This window comes from Sorex fumeus, unplaced genomic scaffold (genome assembly GCF_029834395.1).
Source record: "Sorex fumeus unplaced genomic scaffold, SorFum_2.1 ptg000072l, whole genome shotgun sequence".
In the NCBI taxonomy this organism is placed as follows: domain Eukaryota; kingdom Metazoa; phylum Chordata; class Mammalia; order Eulipotyphla; family Soricidae; genus Sorex; species Sorex fumeus.
The window spans coordinates 10,552,800-10,574,770 of NW_026606129.1; the positions used below are offsets into that span (position 1 = coordinate 10,552,800).

The following is a 21,971-nucleotide window of genomic DNA, read 5'->3' on the forward strand; positions in this document are numbered from 1 at the left end:
GTGGGGTCCATGCTGGGCCCAGCACAGTGCACTGCTGCCCTCGCTGACAAACAGCCCCCCTCGGGCTCTAAGCATCCTCCTCCTTGGGACCCTTCAGCCTCCGGCAGTCCCTCTCCCCACCCCCGGGGGGAGCCAGGACTCGGTTATCTCAGCATCCCCAAGAACAAGCCCCCCATTCCTGCACCCTGACCGCAGGACAAAGAACCCATGCGCAGTGCATGCCTCCCAATATCTCCGGAGTATCAGAGCCCCCCACCCCCACTGCCCTCCAAGCCCTGGCCCATGTGTGGGTGTGGGGGTGCTCCGTACCGACCACGGACAGCAGCAGCAGGACGCTGCAGATGACGATGGACACGATGATGGCCGTCTCGCTCCCCCCCAGCTGCAGCGTGGCAATGGTCTGGTTGAAGTTGCCCACCTGGACCTGCATGGGCGGGCGGGACGCTGTCAGCTCGGCCTTGCCGCATGGCCACCTCCAAAGCCACTTACTGTCCCACACACGCCTGCCAGGCTCACGAAAGGGCCTGACCGTAGCCCCAAACCTCTGTGGGGGTGGGGTTCCCTGGGAACAGTTGCGGGGAGAAGTCCAGGGGCAGAGAGAGCTTCTCCACGTGTCCACTGTGTGGCAGGGAGCCCCCCGGCCCAGGGGCATGGGGAAACCATCCCAGCCACTCCTCCTGTCCCTCGCCCTGCGTGGTGGTCCCAGGTCCACAGAGCCCCAGGGGGAACCAGGGTGGCTTCTCCCGGCCTCGCTTCAGGCAAAGCAGATTATTACAACCATGGGCCTCAGTTTCCTCTTCTGTCAGGGGGGCAACCCACAGCTGCACACCTTTGCGACGTGCAAATCCTGGCCCTAACGCGCCAGGTGATGGGCGGTGCAGGGCCGCACGAGGTGGGAGGCCGGGGGTGCCCCGCTCACCGTGATGGGCAGCTGGCCCTCGGCGGTGCCCAGAGACTCGTTGACGGAGCAGTGCAGCACCCTGTCGGAGACGATCTGGATGTCGCAGGCCACCTGCCCGATCCTCACACGGTACTCGTGGCTCTCGAGCCCCAGGCTGTCCTGCTCCTTCTGCGGGGAGATGGTCGGGGATTGTGGGGACCCCCCCACACACACCAGGCACGGCTCCCTCCCCGCAGCACAGTCCAGTGCTCACATGGATGACCAGGGTGAGGGGCTCCCCGGGGTGGTGCCGGATCCACCGCTCCCGCTTGGCTGTGGAGAACTGGGGGTCGGGGAGGTAGTCCAGGCGGAACGGGCTGCTCCGCGGCATCTCCTCGGGGTCCAGCAGTTCCTCGGCCGCGGCCACCTCGTCGGCGTAGGCCCGCCCGTTGATGAAGAAGTCCACAGGTGCTGAGTCATTGCTCAGGGCCCCGGGGGACGGGCAGGTGAGGACAGTGGAGTTGAGAACCTTGCAGAGCTGGGGGCGGGGGGCGCAGAGAAGGCGGGTGAGGGAACCGTTGGCATGGGGGCGTGGCCAAGCCGACCCCCGGGCCCCTGCCTGGCTGCTCACCGTGGGCTCCCGGCCGATGTGGTGCACGGCCATGGACACGTTCTGCACCATGTGGAAGCGCTCCCCGGCCACCGTGATGGTCCTCCCACCGCTGTGAGGACAGCAGCCGTCAGCCACCTGTGCCCGGGGCGGGGACTCGGGGGGCTGCAGTGGGGGGTGCGGGGGGGCTCACCTGACGGGACTGCGGTGGGGGTTGATGGCCGTGATGACCGGATTCCGCATGTACCAGAAGGTCAGGTTGCCGGGCACACAGCCCCGCTGCTCAAAGCGCACACACACAGGTACGGGGGCGGGCAGGGCGCCCCCTGGCACCGTGCAGGTGATGCTGCTGTCTGAGCGCCTGCGGGTGGGGCAGTCTGTGAGGGGCCCCTGCCCGCTGTTTGGGACTGGGCTCAAGGCCTCCTCCATGGCCCCAGGCTATCCCCTCCCTGATGCAGAAACCTTTCTCTACATCACTGTGAACACAGTGTTGCTGGGGGGCCTCCAGAGCACCTCCCCAGGGGCCTGCCACCTCCTGCAAGAAGCCTTCCAAGAGTGTCCTCCTCCTCCTCCCCTCCAGGGCCAAATCCTGCAATGCTCGGGGATCACTCCTGGCAGGATGCGGGGACCATATGGGGTGCTGGGGAATCAAACCCAGAACAGCTGCATGCAAGTGCTCTCCAGCCCCAAGCTTCTCTCTTGAATCCGTCTGGGAGGGAGCATCTCCTCCCCAACTGCTCTCAGGACACGGACCTCTCCCAACCTGAACCTGACCCCGCACCTTTCCATTTCTGGAGGAGCTGGGACCAGGTTGGGGTCCCCAGCACCCCCCCACCAGAGGGCGGGGGCTGGGATGCAGGAAGAGCATCCCATGGGCAGCACTTCACCAACGGGCTCTGTACTGACCCCCCCCCCTCGCGCCTGGCCATGCTCTGGATAGCGAGGGCTCAGCAGGTGTCCTCAGGGCCACAGATGCAGGGCCAAGGCTGGGGTGGCCCTGGGGGCCACTTACACGAGTTCCGTGCAGGGCTCTGTGTCGTTCAGCAGGACCTGGAGCTCTGAGCCCACGTGCAGGTGACTCCCGCGAATGGTGATCCGGGTGCCCCCCGCCTTGGGGCCCATGGCAGGCTCCAGGGAGTGGACTAGGGGCAGCTGCGGAGAGAAGGCTGGCTCAGGCGCTGGGGGTCGCGGGGGCGCGGGATGGGGGCTCGGCCTCCCCTCCTTACCACGTAGGAGAACCGCTGCCGGGACCTGCCCTCCTTGGTCACGTTCACCACCACGACGTCCGAGAAGGGCCCTGGGGCCGGTCCCGTGGCACACACAATCCTGGGGACAGTTGCTCTGCTAAGGGGGTCTGCCCACCTGCCCCTCTGCTCCCCTTCACTCCAGGCTCTCCACCCGAGGACATCCCCGTGATTCAGCAACCATAAGTTGGGAGGGGCACAAATTGGCTTGGGGGTCCCTGGGAGCTCCCCAGGGTCTGAGGAAAAGCCCAAAGGGACACCCAGTTCTGGGGCGCCATGGCTGCAGACATCACCCCCCATCACAGTTTTCTTCTTTTTTGGGGTGGGGGCACACCCAGTGATGCTCACGGCTTACTCCTGGTGGAGCTCAGGGAGCCTGTGGGGTGCCGGGAATGGAGCCCAGGTTGGGGGTGTGCAAGCCAGCCGCCCCCACCTTTCCTAACTGTAAGTCTCCTGGCGGTGGGGTATGTGGAGGTGGCTGAGGGGTGCTTCCCAGAGGAGGGGCACCAGGCGAGCACTTGTGGGAGAACCCTGTGGGACAGGGCTGGCAGGGGCTGGGAGCAGTGTGCACTGTGGTGGGCCAGGAAACTAGCTGCTCCATGCTCAGGTACTCACCCCTCCGACACAGTGTATCTGTCGGCCAGCGGCTCGCAGGCCACGCTGCCTATCCACACGCCGTGGGCCACGTCACTCAGCCGCCGGCCCAGGTTCTTGCCACGGATGGTCAGCAGTGTGCCACCGTCCAGAGGGCCACTCAGGGGCTCGATCTGCCGGGACACGGGAGTAAGTGGGGTCCTGAGATGGGGGCTGCCTGCAGGGGAGGCTCCACAGAACTGGGGCTGTGTGAGTTTGGGTCATCTCGGCCACTCCCTGGGGGCACAGCTGACCCTAAGTGCCCAGCCTCAGCCTCCTCCCGTGATTTCCTTCATTCTTTTCATGGTACTATTGTTGTTGTTGTTATTATTATTATTATTTTGCTACACCCTGCAATGCAGGGGCGACGCCCGGCTAGGTGTTTGGGGGTTGCTCTGATGTGTGGGGCGGGGGACATGCAGTGCTGGGAATCAGTCCAGCTGTCCTGCACGGGCGGGAGTGAGCATGTGCCCAGCACTGGGTCACTTGCTGGCCGGGAAGCCACTTCCTCAGCTGAGACTCAGACCTAAGGCTCTAGGTGGCCTCTGTGACTGCAACTCAGGGGTTCCCTGAATGGCACAAAATCCACACGCTCCTCCTCAGGGTCTGTGCCCACGCGCTCTCCCCCCGGCCACTTGGCAGAAAAGGTTTCTACCCTGGGGACCTGCAGCCCCCCACCCCATGAACCACGGCTCTGGGACCCCAACCCCGCAGGCCCTCGTCATGTGAGCCCAGCGTATGCCTGCAGTGTACACGCAGTGGGGTGTGCACGGGCCCAGGGGAGCTCACCGTGCGGATCTCGGGGGCCGGGCAGCTGTCGGGCAGGGGCTGCTGGGCCCCCCGCAGGCGGCAGCCGTCACTCCACACACACAGGTGGCCCAGGTCCTCTCGGCCCAGGCACTGGGAGCAGTCGGGGCTGCCCATGGCGCAGTTGTAGACCTCAACTGCGGGGACACGGAGTGGGTCAGCTCCCGCCCACACCCGCCGCTCCCGCTCCTCCCACTCTGCTCCCAGAGGCAAGCCCGGTTCCGAGGGCAGAACCTCGGGAGGGTCAGTTCCTGCGTCACACCCCAGAGGGCCTGGCAGCTGCAGCCTCCTCAGTACTGCTCAGCAATACCGACACAATCTTGGTGGCACGCCCAGATGGTTCCATCATTATTAATAAAATTGCCTGCGCCACAAGTCGATCGGCGGGCGCTGCTCACAAGCCCACTCAACCATGCAGACACCAGGTCAGAGGTGAGTGGGACCTGAGTGAGGCCACCGAATCCAGGTGGGGCCCAGAGAGTGGGTACCGGGCATCAGACCCCCACGTGGCCTAGGAAAGGGGGGGGGGCGGGGGCGGGAAGGGGGGATGGGCAGGGAGGGCTCCTGGGGACCTGGAGAGTGTGCTGTGTGTGGACTGTTTATGGAAAGGGTGCAGGGGTTCCAAATAACAAGGGGTGTCTGAGATGCCCTAGAGAGAGGCCCTTGGAGACTTGAGTTGACTCAAAACGTCCAGCAGTGAGGAAGCCGACTTCCACTTGAGGGTACTGTGACCTCCGCACCACTGAGTCTCAGCACATAGCCCTGACTCTGCCCAAGGGCCTGTGTCCTCCCCCACAAACCCAGAGGGGCAGAAGGCTCAGTCCAGCGAGATGCCCAGAAAAGGACCACACGCCAAGACTGAGCCCCATCCCCAGCAGCGGCTGAGTCCCTTGTGGCCCACCTGTCATGGGGTCAGGGCTGTCCAGGAAGCGGGCCGGCTGCCCCTTTAGCTGCAGACGGAGTGGAAACACCTGGCTCTTCTGGTTGGTGTGGAGCTGCAAGAGGAGGGCGGAGCTTGGGGGCTGCGCAGCGCTGCTCTCCAGAGGGAGGAGCGTGTGGGTGGGCGGGGGCGTCTGCAGAGGGAGGAGCATGTGTGCGGGCAGGGCCTGCCTCTGTAGGAGTGCGTGAGTGGGCGGGGCCTGCCTTTGCAGGGGGAGGAGCGTGGGGGTGGGCGGGGCCTGCCCTCTGCAGGGGGAGGAGCGTGTGGGTGGGCGGGGCCTTCCTCTGTAGAAGGAGTGCGTGGAAGGCGGGGCCTGCCTTTGCAGGGGGGAGCGGGTTAGTGGGCGGGGCCTTCTGCAGAGGGCGGAGCGAGCAGGCAGGTGGGGCCTGACTTCTGCAGAGGGAGGAGCATGTGGGTGGGCGGGGCCTGCCCTCTGGAGAGGGAGGAGCGTGCGGGTGGGCAGGGCCTTCCTCTGCAGAGGGAGGAGCATGTGTGTGGGCGGGGCCTGTCCTCTGCAGGGGGAAGAACGTGTGGGTGGGCGGGGCTTGCCTCTGTAGAATGAGTGCGTGGATGGGCGGAGCCTGCCTTTGCAGGGAGGAGGGGTTAGTGGGCGGGCCTTCTGCAGAGGGCGGAGCGAGCAGGCAGGTGGGGCCTGACTTCTGCAGAGGGAGGAGCATGTGTGTGGGCGGGGCCTGTCCTCTGCAGGGGAAGAACGTGTGGGTAGGCGGGGCTTGCCTCTGTAGAATGAGTGCGTGGATGGGCGGAGCCTGCCTTTGCAGGGAGGAGCGGGTTAGCGGGCGGGCCTTCTGCAGAGGGCGGAGCGAGCAGGCAGGTGGGGCCTGACTTCTGCAGAGGGAGGAGCATGTGTGCAGGCGGGGCTTGTCCTCTGAAGGGGAGGAGCGTGTCGGTGGGCGGGGCCTTCCTCTGTAGAAGGAGTGCGTGGAAGGCGGGGCCTGCCTTTGCAGGGGGGGAGCGGGTTAGTGGGCGGGGTCTTCTGCAGAGGGTGGAACGAGCAGGCAGACGGGGCCTGCCTTCTGCAGAGGGAGGAGCGTGGGGGTGGGCGGGGCCTGACTTCTGCAGGGGGAGGAGCGTGTGGGTGGGCGGGGCCTTCCTCTGTAGAAGGAGTGCGTGGAAGGCGGGGCCTGCCTTTGCAGGGGGGAGCGGGTTAGTGGGCGGGGCCTTCTGCAGAGGGCGGAGCGAGCAGGCAGGTGGGGCCTGACTTCTGCAGAGGGAGGAGCAAGTGGGTGGGCGGGGCCTGCCCTCTGGAGAGGGAGGAGCGTGCGGGTGGGCAGGGCCTTCCTCTGCAGAGGGAGGAGCATGTGTGGGGGCGGGGCCTGTCCTCTGCAGGGGGAAGAACGTGTGGGTGGGCGGAGCCTGCCTTTGCAGGGAGGAGGGGTTAGTGGGCGGGCCTTCTGCAGAGGGCGGAGCGAGCAGGCAGGTGGGGCCTGACTTCTGCAGAGGGAGGAGCATGTGTGCAGGCGGGGCTTGTCCTCTGAAGGGGAGGAGCGTGTGGGTGGGCGGGGCCTTCCTCTGTAGAAGGAGTGCGTGGAAGGCGGGGCCTGCCTTTGCAGGGTGGGGAGCGGGTTAGTGGGCGGGGTCTTCTGCAGAGGGTGGAGCGAGCAGGCAGACGGGGCCTGCCTTCTGCAGAGGAAGGAGCGTGGGGGTGGGCGGGGCCTGACTTCTGCAGGGGGAGGAGCGTGTGGGTGGGCGGGGCCTGCCCTCTGCAGGGGGAGGAGCATGTGGGTGGGCGGGGCCTTCCTCTGTAGAAGGAGTGCGTGGAAGGCGGGGCCTGCCTTTGCAGGGGGGGGAGCGGGTTAGTGGGCGGAACCTTCTGCAGAGGGCGGAGCGAGCAGGCAGACGGGGCCTGCCTTCTGCAGAGGGAGGAGCGTGGGGGTGGGCGGGGCCTGCCCTCTGCAGGGGGAGGAGCGTGTGGGTGAGCGGGGCCTGCCCTCTGCAGGGGAGGAGCATGTGGGTGGGCGGGGCCTTCCTCTGTAGAAGGAGTGCGTGGAAGGCGGGGCCTGCCTTTGCAGGGGGGGAGCGGGTTAGTGGGCGGGGCCTTCTGCAGAGGGCGGAGCGAGCAGGCAGGTGGGGCCTGACTTCTGCAGAGGGAGGAGCATGTGGGTGGGCGGGGCCTGCCCTCTGGAGAGGGAGGAGCGTGCGGGTGGGCAGGGCCTTCCTCTGCAGAGGGAGGAGCATGTGTGTGGGCGGGGCCTGTCCTCTGCAGGGGAAGAACGTGTGGGTAGGCGGGGCTTGCCTCTGTAGAATGAGTGCGTGGATGGGCGGAGCCTGCCTTTGCAGGGAGGAGGGGTTAGTGGGCGGGCCTTCTGCAGAGGGCGGAGCGAGCAGGCAGGTGGGGCCTGACTTCTGCAGAGGGAGGAGCATGTGTGCAGGCGGGGCTTGTCCTCTGAAGGGGAGGAGCGTGTGGGTGGGCGGGGCCTTCCTCTGTAGAAGGAGTGCGTGGAAGGCGGGGCCTGCCTTTGCGGGGGGGGGGGGAGCGGGTTAGTGGGCGGGGTCTTCTGCAGAGGGTGGAGCGAGCAGGCAGACGGGGCCTGCCTTCTGCAGAGGGAGGAGCGTGGGGGTGGGCGGGGCCTGACTTCTGCAGGGGGAGGAGCGTGTGGGTGGGCGGGGCCTGCCCTCTGCAGGGGGAGGAGCATGTGGGTGGGCGGGGCCTTCCTCTGTAGAAGGAGTGCGTGGAAGGCGGGGCCTGCCTTTGCAGAGGGGGAGCGGGTTAGTGGGCGGGGCCTTCTGCAGAGGGCGGAGCGAGCAGGCAGGTGGGGCCTGACTTCTGCAGAGGGAGGAGCATGTGGGTGGGCGGGGCCTGCCCTCTGGAGAGGGAGGAGCGTGCGGGTGGTCAGGGCCTTCCTCTGCAGAGGGAGGAGCATGTGTGTGGGCGGGGCCTGTCCTCTGCAGGGGAAGAACGTGTGGGTGGGCGGGGCTTGCCTCTGTAGAATGAGTGCGTGGATGGGCGGAGCCTGCCTTTGCAGGGAGGAGCGGGTTAGTGGGCGGGCCTTCTGCAGAGGGCGGAGCGAGCAGGCAGGTGGGGCCTGACTTCTGCAGAGGGAGGAGCATGTGTGCAGGCGGGGCTTGTCCTCTGAAGGGGAGGAGCGTGCGGGTGGGCGGGGCCTGCCTCTGCAGGGTAAGAAGGGGCTTTGGGGCGGGCCAGGTTGCCCACGGAAGGGGAGGCGCTGCACTGCAGCAGAGGGTCTGCGTTCTGCAGTGGAGGCTTTGGGGAGCGGCACGAACAGGCAGCGGGTACGTGAAGGCCCGAGAGCTGGGTCCAGCCCCGCCTCGGTGGGGTCACACGGCTCACCACCACTTGGTCGCAGCGCACGGCCGTCTGATTCACCCAAACGGCCTCGAAGACCTCCTGAGGCCCGAAGCTGCAGTCGAGGGGTGTGCCCTGTGGGAAGGGAGACGGGAGGCCGATCGACAGCTGCCCAGGAGTGGCAAGGAGCGTGACTTCTTCTTGGGTCGGCCCAAGCAGGGCACGCCTCTCCAGCACCCCCAGGGACCCCTGGGAACAGTGGGCACCCAGAGAGACTCCTCCTGCCCCTCTGCCCTCAGCCCCCCTATCTGCCCCATAGTCCCCCGAAACCCTCTTGCACACATGGGCGCTTGTCCCAGGCACTGCCCTTCCCCCCACTAGCAAAACCCAACAGTCTCCTGCTCCAGTGCCTCCTCCCAAAGCCTCCTCAGAGCCCCCAGATCAGAGAGTGCCCCTCATCCGAGCCCCATATCAGAGGTTGCCTCTCATCTGAGCCCACATCAGAGGGTTCCCCCTTTGCTGAGGTTTGGGGGGGTGTTGGGAAGCCTCCCCCCCCCCCCCCGCCCCCTGCCTGTCTGGGGGGCCCTTTCCCCGCATTTGGCTGAGGGGAGGGACAGGTCTGGCCTCTCAGACTCCTCCCACAGGGCAGCAGGCGGAGACTGGCAGGGCTCAGAGTCACCTCATGCATCTGGGCCCAACTCCCACCTCTGCTGCTTCCTGGCTGTGCACCGCAGCAAGTGGCCCGCCCTCTCATGTCAGGGGTTTTATGAACGCTGCAAGGAAAATGGGCGTCCTGGCCTGGGGCAGGGTGCTGGGGGAACCACAGCTGGTTTCCCCTGATTCTCTTAGCCTCTAATTACTATGGTGCCACAGCTCGCAGGGTTCTGGCCCTGCAGTGCTCAGGGACCACACCTGGTTGGTGCTGGTGCCACGCAGTGCCAGGGATTGAAGTCAGGTCTGTCGCATAATGGGCATGTGCTGGCAGCACAGCCCGGGCACCTCGAGGTGCCAGGAGACGTCTGCCACTCAGAGAGGTGCCCCAGCCTCCTTAGAGAAGCCACCCCAGCCTCCTCAGAGCGCCCGAGCCTCATCAGAAAGGTGCCCCCACGCCTCCTCAGAGAGGCCGTCCCCAGCCTCCACCGAGCAGCTTTGGTGAATATTTGCTGAATGAACGGGCTTGTGCGTGACGCGTCCCTGGCCGCGTGTGGCACCACTTCCTGTTTATGTCCCTGTGGCTGGCAGATGGGACACTTGAGGGGAAGCAGGCCAGCCCTCCCCGGCCCTGCTTGAGGGGACACAGGAAGGCTCCCGTCCCTTGTGCCACGGGGCGGGAGGTGGGCCTGTCCTCTGTGTCCCTGAGTTCAGGCCCGTCCTGGGGACAGGATGGTGTGAGGGGGCTCTGTCTCCCACCCTTCCCTAGGGTTCGAGAAGCACGTCTGGGGCCTCTGGGCACTGGCAGAGCAGCAGCCAGGCCTGGGCCTCCCCATCCGGACCCCAGGGAGCAGCATTCCTGTCCCCACAAGCCTCCAGTCACGTCCCAGATGCCGGCACGTGGCCCCCACGTGTGACAGCCATCACGGGCCTCAGCTTCCCAAGCAGGCGACAGATGGCGAGTCCCCAGGAGCTGGGGAGGGGGTGGCTGGCACACAGCCAGCACTCGTCAACACTTCTCACCCAGGAGGGGCCCACCCAGGGGCTGCATCCCTGCCCCCCACCCAGATGGGCTCTAGGGAAGGGAGGTTGGTGGGGGATGAGCACCTGTTGGGGAGTCCAGGGCTCGGGTGCGAGTCCAGCCCGCACAGCCCGAGTCTCTCAGTCCCTGTCCAGGGCCCCATCTGGATGGAGGAGGTTGGGGGGGGGTCCCTGCTGTTATCATCAGGGAACCAGGTGGTTGGGCCTGGGGTGGCCCTGCCACGCACAGACCAGGTCACCGGGGCTGAGCGTGGGGTGGACAAGGGCTTTCCCGGGGAGTTCGGGAGAGTGTCCCCCAGAGCTCTCGGGGCCCCACTGCCAGCCTGGCCTGGCCCTGGTCCCCCATCGCTGTGCCCCGGCCTCTCCTCAGAGAGCCTGGGAAGTCGGAGAAAGAACCAGAGTAGAGCAGTCCCCGAACCTCCTGCACTCACCTGGAAGAAGGCGGCGTTGGCCACGGGCACCTCGATGCTCCGGGAGCCGCCCGTGGGCACGGGGGCCAGTGGGGTGGGCAGGCTCTGGGGACAGTCCTGAGGGCTCTGCAGCAAGGCACAGACGGGTGGGGGACACTTCAGAGGAGCCATCCCGGGGGCACCAGCAGCCTGTGCGAGGAGGGGCGGGCACCGGGCAGGAAGCCAGGTGGCCCACCCGGGACACAGCGGCCTTGTGGCCGGGCCCTGGGTCCCTTTTTACAGAGGAGAAAACTGAGGCACAGGAAGGTGAAATCACCCGCCCAGAGGAACTGGGTCCCTCCAAAGGGCCCTGAGGTTGAGACCTTGCCTGCCCCGGGGTGGAACTGTGGGGGGCTGCCCAGACCCCCACTGAAGGAGGGCGTGCAGGTTTCTAGACCGAGACTCGCTGATTCAGAGCAAGGAGACTCCAGGGTGGGGGGCACGGCACCCCTCCATCCCGCTGGGTCCGAGCCTCGGGGGAGGGGGGAAACGGGGGTCGCCTCAAGGGCCCAAGGGAAGGATGGGGACCCCCCTCCTGCTCCCAGACTCTTGAGAGACCTCGACGAGAAGAGGCCGGGGTCCCCAGGCTGAGGAGGAGGACAGAGGCCCTCAGATGCCCGGAATAAAGCCCGGGGCGGCCCAGGCAAAGGTCCACACAGCCTCAGTGCTCTCGGCTCTCCACACTTGCTCACTCCCACACCCCACGCGGGTGGCATGACACGGGAGATCCCCACCGTGCATCCTCTGACGGGGAAGTGGAGTCCCTGCCTACCTAGGGCCCCTTCCCTAGTGAGAGCTTCCAGTTCCCGAGGGCCCAGGGTGCAGACCCCTCCCCCCCGGACCAGAGGTCATTCTGGGAACCCACTGACCAAACTCCACAGGAGGCCTCACCCCCCTCTGTAGCACCAGCCTCTCAGACTGACCCTCCAGCCCACTCGGCCACGGCGAGGGTGCTGCCACGGGAGCAGCTCTGGGCTGGCACACTCCTACGCATCCGTCAGAGCCCCAGGACTCAGGGATAGCCGACCCAGCTGCCCACAGCCGCTATGTGGCGGGATTCCTCCTTCAGATGCTCCCCCTGCGGCTGGAGGTGGGTGCATCTGACAGATGGGGACACAGCGCAGAGAGGTTTCGAAGCTTTCCCAGGACCACACAGCCTCAAGGTCAGGGCCCGGGGGCTGGACCAAGTCTAATGGGCTTCTTCCCAGCGCTTCAGATAGACTCAGGCATACTGTAGGCACTCAATAAATGCTGCGGGCATGTGCTGAGGTGGGGTCCCCCCTCCTCACCCCTCTTAGGTCAGCCTCACGCAAGCATGCCCTGAGTCCCTCCTGAGCTGGGGGCTCAAGGGACCCAAAACACAAGCACAGAGGTCCTGGGGGTCCCAGTTGGGCAACTCCAGCACCCAGAGAGGTTCAGGGTCCCCCCGATGGCCACTCAGCCTCCTCCCAGCACTGCACCCGTCTCGAGTCAAGCAAGGCTGCAGCCCGGGCACAGAGCTCCTCTTAAGACCCACTCGGGCTGGAGCAATAGCAGAGCGGGGAGGGCGTTTGCCTTGCATGCGGCCAACCTGGGTTCGATTCCCAGCATCCCATATGGTCCCCTGAGCACCACCAAGAGTAATTCCTTAGTACATGAACCAGGAGTAACCCCTGTGCATGGCCGGGTGTGACCCAAAAAGCAAGAAAAAAAAAAAAGACCCGCTCTGCCTCCTGCCATGGGCAGACAAAGCTTCTGAGTGCCTGGAAGGTTCTCTGGGGCTCTGCTGTGGGCCGCCTCCCAGGCAGGCTTCTGTTGGACACCAGGGGCCCCCAGGGCGGACCAGTGGCCTCAGTGGTACCACCTGCAAAATGGGTATCAACCTTATTTTCCAGAGAGACACACTGTGCTAGGGGCTTGATGCCCCACCCGGTTCACTACCAGCCCTGATGTGACAAGGAGGGTCCCGAGCCAGCTCTGAGGGGGCTGGTCAGCTTCCGCGAGGCCAAAGTCACCATCCCAGAGTCAGGAACCTGCTCGGTCACCCCAGATGCAGGGCTTGCACGGGCCCAGCAATCTCTGCGCAAAGACAGAGGCTTCCTCACAAGAGAACATTCCAGAAGCCTACCGGTGGAGAGCCGGAGAGAGCACAGCAGGGAGGGCACCCACTTACATGCAGCCAAGCTGGGTCCAACATCTGGGACCCCAGCTGGTCCCCTGAGCACAGCCAGGAGTGATTGCTGAGCGCAGAGTCAGGCCTCACCCCTGAGCACTGTCGGGTGTGGCCCTCCAATAAGAAAGCCAACGACAACAAAGAAAGCAGGCAGGGAGAGTCCGCCGCATCCCAGAGTCAGCGGTTAACGCTGTCGCTCAGCCGGGGAGGGAGACCCGGGCCTGTGCCCACCACCCCGCCCCTGGCCCCCGGGGTCCAAGACTCCAGGACACATACCCTGAGGCTGCTCGTAGCCCCAGTTTCCCTGTGTGTCTCCACGCACACAGGCGCCTCAGGGAGCACAAAAAAGCGAGCAACGGAAAGGATCCTGAGCACGCAGGCGACTCAGGACCAAACACGGCAGGAGTCGGAGGCGCCGCCTGCTCTGGGCTCTCAGGTGAGAGTGGAGTGTGAGGGGGAGTTTGAGAAGCCCCGGCCTGCACCCCCCCACCCGGGGCCCCGGGGAGCCAGGCGGGGGCCCCACCCGGCTCTTGTCAGGGGGAAATGAGGTCAGAGACTCAAGGCCAGAACTCCCAGGCCTCGACCCCACTGCCCTGACCAGCCTCTCAGGGCTACCTTGGCCCTGCCCCCCCAAGGTATGGGGGGCACTTGGGGCAGGAACTGGGGGCTCATGGCGGGAAGGGGGCGAACAGACAGGCCATCTCGGGGACAGTGATCTCTGGAGTAAAAGTAGGCCTCGACAGAGCGATAGCAGAGCGGGGAGGGTGCTTGTCTTGCACGGGTTCGATCCCCGCCACCCATAGGGTCCCCCGAGCACTGCCTGGAGTAAGTCCTGAGTGCAGAGCCAGGAGCGACCCCTGAGCATCACTGGGTGTGACCCCCACACAAACAAACAACTATGGCCTTGCTTTCACCCCAAAATGCCACCTCTAAGGGTGGGTCCCCAAGGACAGATGACAAGGTGGGACACTATAGCCAAAGAAGGGGACAGGAAGCCGCGGGTCGCACAGCACCTCCCAGGGGCCTGTGCCAGGTGGGTGACGCCACGCCCAGACCCAGTCAGCTGCATGAATCCAACCCCCAAGGACAAAGGCGGTCAGCCCGCGGGGGCAGAGGGCACCTGGAGCCCAGCTTACCGTGGGGTTTGGGGAGCTCTCGCACCGCGACTGGTTGGAGACGCAGGCGTGCTGCTGGGTGCACCAGAAGCAGGGCCAAGGTGCCGACAGGCAGCTGCTGCAGCTGGGGACCACGACGACAGACTCTCAGGCGGGAGCCCACCCCCTCCTGCCCCCAGAGGCCAAGAGGAGAAGGACCAGTGGGGCAGCCCCCGCCCTGCCGGGCCCACACTCACGCCGTGTGTGGGTACACCTGCCCGGTGCGGCCGCAGTCGTAGATGCTGAAGTTGGCACTCACAATGCTGTGCCCGCCGACCCGCACGGACACCTCCACGGTCACGTGGTCTGCACCGGACCAGACACCGCTCACCTTCCAGCCGGCCAGCAGGGCCTGCCCCGAGGTGCCCCCCCCAACCCTGGCCCCCACAGAGACCAGACGCTCACCCTGGTGGGGCGGGAAGGGCGGGAACTGGTTCCGGGGCAGGAGGTCGCAGTAGGCCAGCTGGTGGCCGAAGGCGGGGCCGGGGACACGGGCCACCGTGCGGATGCTGCCCCCATAGTCACACGCCATCTCCGCACCACTCAGGTCCGGCAGACTCCCCGACAGCTGCAGGATCATGCCCTGGAGGGGACCGGGTCCCGGAGGGTCAGCTGCGGGGAAGGGCCAGCCGCCACATCTACAGTGACCCGAGGGCCTCAGTTTCCCCATCTGTAAAGGGAGTGTCCCAGAGCTGCACGAGTCTCACAGATGGTGGCCGTTAGTGAGAGTCTGTGGGGAGGTCTCTGCCCTCACGGATACTCTGCCCTACCACGGGTACTCTGCCCCCCACGGGTACTCTGCCCTCACCGGGTACTCCTGGCGCACGTCAATCTCAGCGGGCAGCACAGCCATGGAGGGGCAGCGGCCCGGGCCCTCGCTGGCGCTGGTCCAGAAGTGCGGCAGGCTGGCATTGGCGCAGTCGCGCTGCAGTGTGCATCTGCGGGGGCAGGGGTGGTCAGCGTGGGTGGGGGCCCCCGGAGCCCACTGCCGGAGCCCAGCTCACCGTGTCTCCAGGGTGCACCAGCCGCAGTAGGCGTCGGCGGCTCCCACGCAGTCCGCGCAGGTGGCGTGCAGGGCGCAGGCGGCCACGCTCACTCGGGCCATCTGTGGGCAGGAGGGGGCAGCTCACTGCGTGCCTGGCTCGCTGCGGAAACTGAGGCGGGGCCTCGCGCAGGGGATGCCGGGAGCTCGCCGGGGGCCTTACCTGGTGGGACGTCATCAGGTAAAGGTAACTGGGGTCCGTGGGGTCGAACTGCATCACATGGTGCACAGGCTCCCCGTAGGCCACGGTCAGTGCCCGCCTGCTCGCCACCTGCATGCTCTCGTTCAGGTTGATCTGGGGGGGGGGCATGGGATGAGCACAGGCACCCCCCGGGCCCACCCATGGCATCCTTCCGGGTAGCGGAGGGAAGCAACTTCTTGGACCAGTCAGTTCCAAGGGCCTGGGGCAGGTGGCTTTCCTGACAGACGAGGCTGGGGGGCTCCCGCCTGCACCCCCGCCCCGACCCCCCGCCACCCGCACCGCCAGCCCACCTTGAGCAGCCGTCCACTGACGGTGCCCAGGAAGACCACCGTGTAGTTGCTCACGCTGGCCACGGCCACGGAGGAGAGTCCGGGCGCGCGGAAGACGGGCGTGGCCTTGAGGGGCTGCAGGACGGAGAGGGGGTGCTGCAGGTGGGCCGCCCCGCAGTCCAGCTGCTCCGGTTGCAGCTGCAAAAGAAACAGCCCGTCGGGCCTCCTGAGGGTCCCGGATTCGGCTCTGCGTCTCCTTCCTGCTGTGCCCCAGACAGGCCGGACCCGGGGGGACGGGTGTGGATCAGGGGCCCTGGGGGTCAGGACAGAAGCCTGGCTGCCCTCGTGCGGCTCCTCCCGCTCACAGCAGACCACCCCACGCCTTTCTTGACCTCAATTTCCCCAGAGCCCCAGCCTGAGGGGAGGGAGTGACACCAAACTCCCCACCCTCGCCTGCACACGGACCCTCCCCCCATCGCCCACCTGACACGCAGGCCCTGGAGACCAGGGGCGTTCGTCTGAGCGCACCATCCTGGGGACCCCCCCTCCCTGCCACTCCCAGATCTGCTGTTGCTTCTCCAGGGTTCTGTGGGTGTTTCAGGGGTCCTTAGGGTGATTTAAGCGTCCTGAGGATGTTTTCAGGGGTCCCATGGGCGATTCAGAGGTCCTACTGGTATTTCAAGGGTCCTGAAGGTGTTTCGGGGGTCTTACTAGTGTTTTAGGGATCTGGTCCTGTGGGTGTTTTGGGGGTCCTGAGAGTGTTTCAGGGGTCATGTGGGTGTTTCAGGGGTCCTTAGGGTGATTTAAGCGTCCTGAGGATGTTTCAGGGGTCCCATGGGCGATTCAGAGGTCCTACTGGTATTTCAAGGGTCCTGAAGGTGTTTCGGGGGTCTTACTAGTGTTTTAGGGGTCTGGTCCTGTGGGTGTTTCAGGGGTCCTGAGGGCGATTCAGGGGTCCTGTGGGTGATTTGGGGTCCTGACGGTGACTCAGAGATAACTGTGGGTGTTTGGGATCTGTGGATGATTCGGGAGTCTCGAGGACGGTTCAGGGATCCTGTGAGCTTGGGGAGTCTGTGGGTGATTTGGGGTCCTGAGGGTGAATCAGGAGTTCGTGGGTGTTTCGGGGGTCTCGCTGCAATCTGCAGAGAGCACGCCCAGCAGCCCCACAGGCAGCGGGAAGGTGGCTCAGCGGAGACAGTGCCCCCGGCCCACCCTCGCCTCAGTGACCCCGGACCAGAAACAGGGATCTGCACAGCCAATGAGGTCCTGTGGCACCGATGGGGAAACTGAGGCTCAGAGGCACCGCCTGCTTTGGGACAGAGCTGGCAGCCACACACGGAGATGTGGGTGCTCTGAGCAGGACTCAGGGGACAGACAGGCTGTTTTCCATGACTTGAACAAAGGTCTTATCTGCACCATTTGCAGGCCAAGGATGCCATGCCAGCAGCCGCACCACCAAGGCCAGCCTGTCCAGGGTCCCGCCCCATTCAGCTGGGGGGCCAGTGCCCCACTGCAGGGGCGACAGTGCTCCGCTTGGCGGGGCTGGGCCTAGGGCTGCAGGCACGACCTCATCCTGGAAAGTGGATGCTGGGACACTTTCCCAGTGGCCTCTCCAGGTGGGGTCCCCTAGGCCAGCCCCCCCAGGAACACTGCTAGGGGTTACGTAACTTTTCTTCACTCTGGGATGGCTTGCATCACTAAATTGTTTTAAAATTAAAATTGAAAGCCCCACAATGGGAGGGAGGCCCCTGGTTTGCACCCGGTGTTCCCGGGGGGGGGGGCCGGGAGGCTTCCAGGACACCTTGGGGATCCTCTACCATCTGCCCCGTGACGGGGGCTCCAGCCAGCCGGCGTGGGGGTCCTGGGAAACGCCGCCGTGGAGGCCCGCCGGGGTGAGACTGAGGGGAGCGTGCTGGGAACCCGCTCTCGCCTGCCCGCCCTGACGTTCACAAGCCATTAATTCTGCTCGGAGGAATTTTCTAAAAAGCCTTTCCTCCAACTTTTTTTTTTTTCTTATCCTAAAAATAAAATTAAAAAAAAAAGTTTAAAGGAGAAGTCACCCCAGCTGCTCTGAGTGATCGGAGCTGAGGGACGGGCGCCCCCCACGTGGACACGCATCTCCTCACGTGCCTGGGGGGGGGTAACGGGGGGGGGGAGGGCCCCCCCCCCCCCCGCTCCCCCGGGCAGCTGCTGACGAGGCCAGACTTGGCCCCGGGCTCCAGGGGGTTGGCGTCACCAGCACCCGGCCACCACCCTGACCCCAACTCCTGGGTCAGCTCTGCCTCCCTCGGGCTCCGGGGTCCCCAGAGAGGGGGTGGCCCCCCTCGGTCAGGCGCCGCCTTCCAAGTCCATAACCGCTGCCCCTTCCCGGCCAGAACCCGCCTCTGGCGCCCCAGATCGAGGCCCAGGCCCCTGCCAAGCCATTCTGGCCTCAGCTGGTCACACGAACCCTCATGGGCAGACAGACAGACAGACCGACACCTCCCCGCCGGGCCTTGGAGCCCCTGTGACGGTCCCCTCAGGAGCCAGTGCCCATCCCTGTCCCTTCCCAGGTCCTCCAGCCGCGTGCCCTGAGCCAGCCTCTCCCGCGGCCCCCCTGTGGCTCCAGAGGGGCCCCCTGAGTGCCCAGCATGGCCTCACTGTGGCCGGGGCTCGCTGTGCCGCCGTGTTTCAAGAAGGAGGATGGGGGCGTGTAGAGAGCTGGGTGGGGGGGCTAAGTGCAGAGTGGAAGGCCCCTCCCGCTCCCCTGAACGCCACCAGGAGTGAAGCCCCCGAAGCTCAGAGCTGGAAGGAGCCCCTGAGCACTGCTGGGCACACCCCAAAACCCGAGATGAGAGAAAGAAGAGCGGAGGGCCCGCACGGTGGGCGTGTGGGCCTGAGGGAGCCTGGTTCCGTCCCCCTGTGCAACACAAAGACCTCAGCACTGCCAGGAATGATCCTTGAGCACTGCTGGGGGGCCCAGACCCAAGCAAAGAAAGAGCCGGAGAGAACCTGACAGCGTGCGGGTGACCGTGCTCCTTCCCACCCAGAGGCGGCAGACAACTCAGAAGAACATGCCGCGCGCCCCACGCTGGGCCCTCCAGGAGCCTCAGTTTACTCCTCTCTAAAGTGGGAGCAGCCAGCATCAGCTGCTGTTCTCAGCCTATTCCCCCCCCCCCCCCCCCCCCCCCCGCCAGTCTCCAGGGCAGGGACGGCTCTGCCCGCCCCTGCCAGATCGATTTCACTGTTGACTGTTTCTCCCAGGAATCCATCTGGGGTGAGTGTCTCTGCGCCCGGTTCTCAGGCCGCTGCATCCTGCCCACGGGCACAGCCCAACCTCAGCACTGGAGGCGGCAGTGGTGTGGGGGGTGGGGGCTCTGTGGCGGGCTGCGAGGCTCAGAGCATGTGCCCTGGGCGAGGCGGGTGCAGACCACCCTGCCGGGGGCTCTGAGCTGCGGGGGCAGCGCACACCTTCCTGCCGTCGCTGTAATCGTTATCGACCTGCTAAGCCCTGCGAGCGGAAAGCGAGGTTTCCCTGAAAGCGTCCAAGAGGCTGGAGCAGCTCCAGGCCCAGGGCCGACACCCCCCGCCCCACAGCCGACGGGGAGCTTTGAAATACTGCAAAGCTGGAGGGGCGAAGGTACACAGGTAAGGTGCCTTGCGTGCCTCCAGCCGGCGCTCCATCCCTGGCATCCCCGGGAGGGACACCTGAGCGCAGAGCCAGGAGTGAGCCCTGAGCATCGCAGGGTGTGGCCCCAAAATAAATGAAAATAGAAGTGCAAAGCACCTGAAATGCCGACAGGGGATGGTGCGGAGGGGGGAGGGGGACACTCGTGGGGGCAGGCGCGGCGCTTGCGTGAAGAGCCAATTTTGCTGGCTGTGACCAGGGTTCCATGGCAATAATGTAAGGCCCTAGCAACGGGGAAACTGGGGCTGGGGCTGGAGCAGACGGGGACTCTCGGTACTATCTTGGGAACTTTCCTGTAAATCTAAAATTACTCCAACGGCAAAAGTTTACCGAGAGCAGCAGGGCGGGGGTGGGGCGAAACGCGGGTTCGAGCGCCTGGCGGAGCGAGAAGATGCCCCAGGTCCGGTCCTGCCACCTGGTGCCACCCGGGAGCCACGAGCACCACGGGACGGAGCAGCGGCACCCTCGGACCCTGAGATTGAGCGATCAGCCCCAGGCACCCTTGGGAGGGAACCCTCAAGGAAAGAAACCTCAGAGCAGGCGGGGGCCCGGCCCACTGTGGCCCCCCCCCCACATCCCCACCAACTCCTAAGCCCTCGGGCTGGGAAACCCCCGTGAGGGCTGAGGGGAGCCTGGGAGGAAGCTGCCGCCTGGGCCACCCTGCCCCACTGTCCTGGCAGACCCTGGGTGTCGCTCAGCTGCATGAGATCAGGGTGGGGTCTGAAGCCGCTCGGGGACCCCCAACACGTCTCAGCGCCTTTGACCTCCAACCACCAGGCTCCTGGCCGAGGGCTCCACAGCCCTGCCCCTGTGAGGGTAAACTGAGGCACAGAGGACCCCACAGCCCAGTGTGTGCTGGACTTGAGGGAGCAGGACGGACTTGGCTGGGGGGCTGGGGGTGGCTCTGCCAATATCCCCTAGGTCACGTAGAACTTCCCACAGAGGGCAGTCGAGATGCACCATTTTATAATGTATTTTTGTTTTTTGTGTCTAAGCCACACCTGGCAGTGCTCAGGGCTGACTCCTGGCTCTGTGCTCGGGGATCACTCCTGGCTCTGTGCTCAGGGCTCACTCCTGGCTCTGTGCTCAGGTCTGACTCCTGGCTCTGTGCTCAGGGCTGACACCTGGCTCTGTGCTCAGGGCTCACTCCCGGCTCTGTGCTCAGGGCTCACTCCTGGCTCTGTGCTCAGGTCTGACTCCTAGATCTGTGCTCAGGGCTGACTCCTGGCTCTGTGCTCAGGGCTCACTCCAGCTCTGTGCTCAGGGCTCACTCCCGGCTCTGTGCTCAGGGTTGACTCCTGGCTCTGTGGTCAGGGCCGTCTCCTGGTTCTGTGCTCAGGGTTCACTCCTGATGGGGCTCAGAGACTTCTCTGAGGTGCTGGGATGGATCCAGGCTCAGCCACATGCGAGACAAGTGTGTGTCCTGCCTCGTGTGCACAGACTCCATTTTCAGGGCCCGGATGAAAATGGATAGAGAAGACAGGCATGGCCCTGAGCTGGCGGGGAGCAGTGCTGTGGGGAAACCAGAGAGGCCCAGAGGCTTCCTGGGGACACACAGCCCGGTCACTCCCCTCAGGCCACCCCCGTCAACAGGGAGAAGTCGCCAAATGGCTGTGGATGCGGCAGCTGGGCCGAGCCTGCCTCGGTTTCCCCGCCCCCTCTCGGGGGTCACCCAGGCCAGCTGGGCACCATCTGGAAGAAGCGTGTGAAGGGGCTGGCCAGGCCACCGGAGCACGAGAGGGCCGTCCTCCACTGGCACTGCAGCCCTGGCTGCCACGCAGACCCGCATGGGGCGGGGTGCAGAGCCTCCCCACGCAGGGGCCCCCAGGGCTGAGGCCCGGTGGGTCTCCCAGTTCCACACACGCAGCGTGGAGGTGCCTCGGTCACCGCGTCCTAGGACAAGTCGATGGCCCTCGGGACCCGCGAGCCCCCCAGCAGCCTTCAGCCCCACCGGTCAGGGCGAGGAGCCCCCAGACCGAGCCCAGGGGGCCAGCGCTGGCCCGGCTGTGGGAAGCGCCGGCTCCGGGTTGGGGCTGCCTGGGAACGGCGCCCCCGATGCTGACTCAAGTTGCGGTTGCTTTGTTAGCTGGACGCGGCCCCCCAGACACCCAGCCCCCCCCCCCGCCCCCTTCTCGAAGCTGTTTCTCATTCCATCCCGGCCTGGCCCTGGTTCCAGCCCTCCCCCCTGGTCCCCGAGGAGCAGCGTGGGCCGGCCAGCGTGCGTCCCTCCTCCCGCCCCCAGCCCCTCCTCGCCCTGGAAGTTTCTCTCCCAGCTGCCTCTGCTGGCCACTGGGCCCCCCCTCCCGGGGCTTGGGGGGGCTGGATGGGCGCTCACTCCCTCCTCCCCTGCCCCAGGGTGCTGGACTGAGGCCCGGCATCCTACAGCTGGGCACAGTGGACAGGACAGGGCCGGCTGCGGCCCCCGCGAACATCTCTGGGAGGTGCCCAAGGCTGGGGGCTCAGGGGTCCCTCTCGGGGCCACCCCCGGGTTGGGAAGGGGCAGCTTGATAATAATCCGGTCCTCTTGGTCCTGCGGCCACACAGCCGGGCATGTCTGACGGCAGGGTGCAGCCCGCACTGCCTCCTTCCACGCACCCCCAGAAGCTGCAGTTCAGAGAGGTGACGTGACCCGTGCGGGGTCACACAGCCAGGTGACCACACACACTCCGGAGCCTTGGCCCTGCTCTGCTGAGTGGGGAAACTGAGGCCGTGCAGGCAATGGCCACTTTGAGAAGGCTCCGGCCCGGATGAGCCTGGACTGGCTCAGGGCCGTGGGAGTGAGCGCCAGGCCTGGGGAGCTCCTCCCCCCATCCCGATCTGGCCCCCACTTCAAGGCCTCTGCCTGCTGCCCCCCCATTATTTACCGATCAGAGCAGAGAGCTTGTGATTAACGCCCCGCTGGGGCCTCTCCGGGGCCGTAATGGAGCCGTGCGCTTCCTCCCTCCTCCTTGCGTGATTTATCGGG

At 65.8% G+C, this 21,971-nt stretch overlaps 1 protein-coding gene across 1 annotated transcript in view; it reads right to left on the reverse strand.

Annotated features, from left to right (window-relative positions):
- PLXND1 (plexin D1) overlaps positions 1-21,971 on the reverse strand; it is a 37,505-nt gene that overhangs the window by 8,347 nt on the left and 7,187 nt on the right. Inside the window, exons 2-20 of the mRNA XM_056129484.1 lie at positions 15,361-15,537; positions 15,032-15,163; positions 14,831-14,931; positions 14,635-14,764; positions 14,232-14,409; positions 14,024-14,132; positions 13,809-13,911; positions 10,503-10,607; positions 8,425-8,514; positions 5,076-5,169; positions 4,157-4,311; positions 3,350-3,501; positions 2,717-2,816; positions 2,503-2,642; positions 1,684-1,851; positions 1,512-1,602; positions 1,155-1,418; positions 920-1,069; positions 310-424 (exon numbers count right to left, since the gene is read on the reverse strand). Coding sequence (XP_055985459.1) covers positions 310-424; positions 920-1,069; positions 1,155-1,418; positions 1,512-1,602; positions 1,684-1,851; positions 2,503-2,642; positions 2,717-2,816; positions 3,350-3,501; positions 4,157-4,311; positions 5,076-5,169; positions 8,425-8,514; positions 10,503-10,607; positions 13,809-13,911; positions 14,024-14,132; positions 14,232-14,409; positions 14,635-14,764; positions 14,831-14,931; positions 15,032-15,163; positions 15,361-15,537 — 2,554 coding nt within the window. The remainder of the gene's footprint in view (positions 1-309; positions 425-919; positions 1,070-1,154; positions 1,419-1,511; positions 1,603-1,683; positions 1,852-2,502; positions 2,643-2,716; positions 2,817-3,349; positions 3,502-4,156; positions 4,312-5,075; positions 5,170-8,424; positions 8,515-10,502; positions 10,608-13,808; positions 13,912-14,023; positions 14,133-14,231; positions 14,410-14,634; positions 14,765-14,830; positions 14,932-15,031; positions 15,164-15,360; positions 15,538-21,971) is intronic.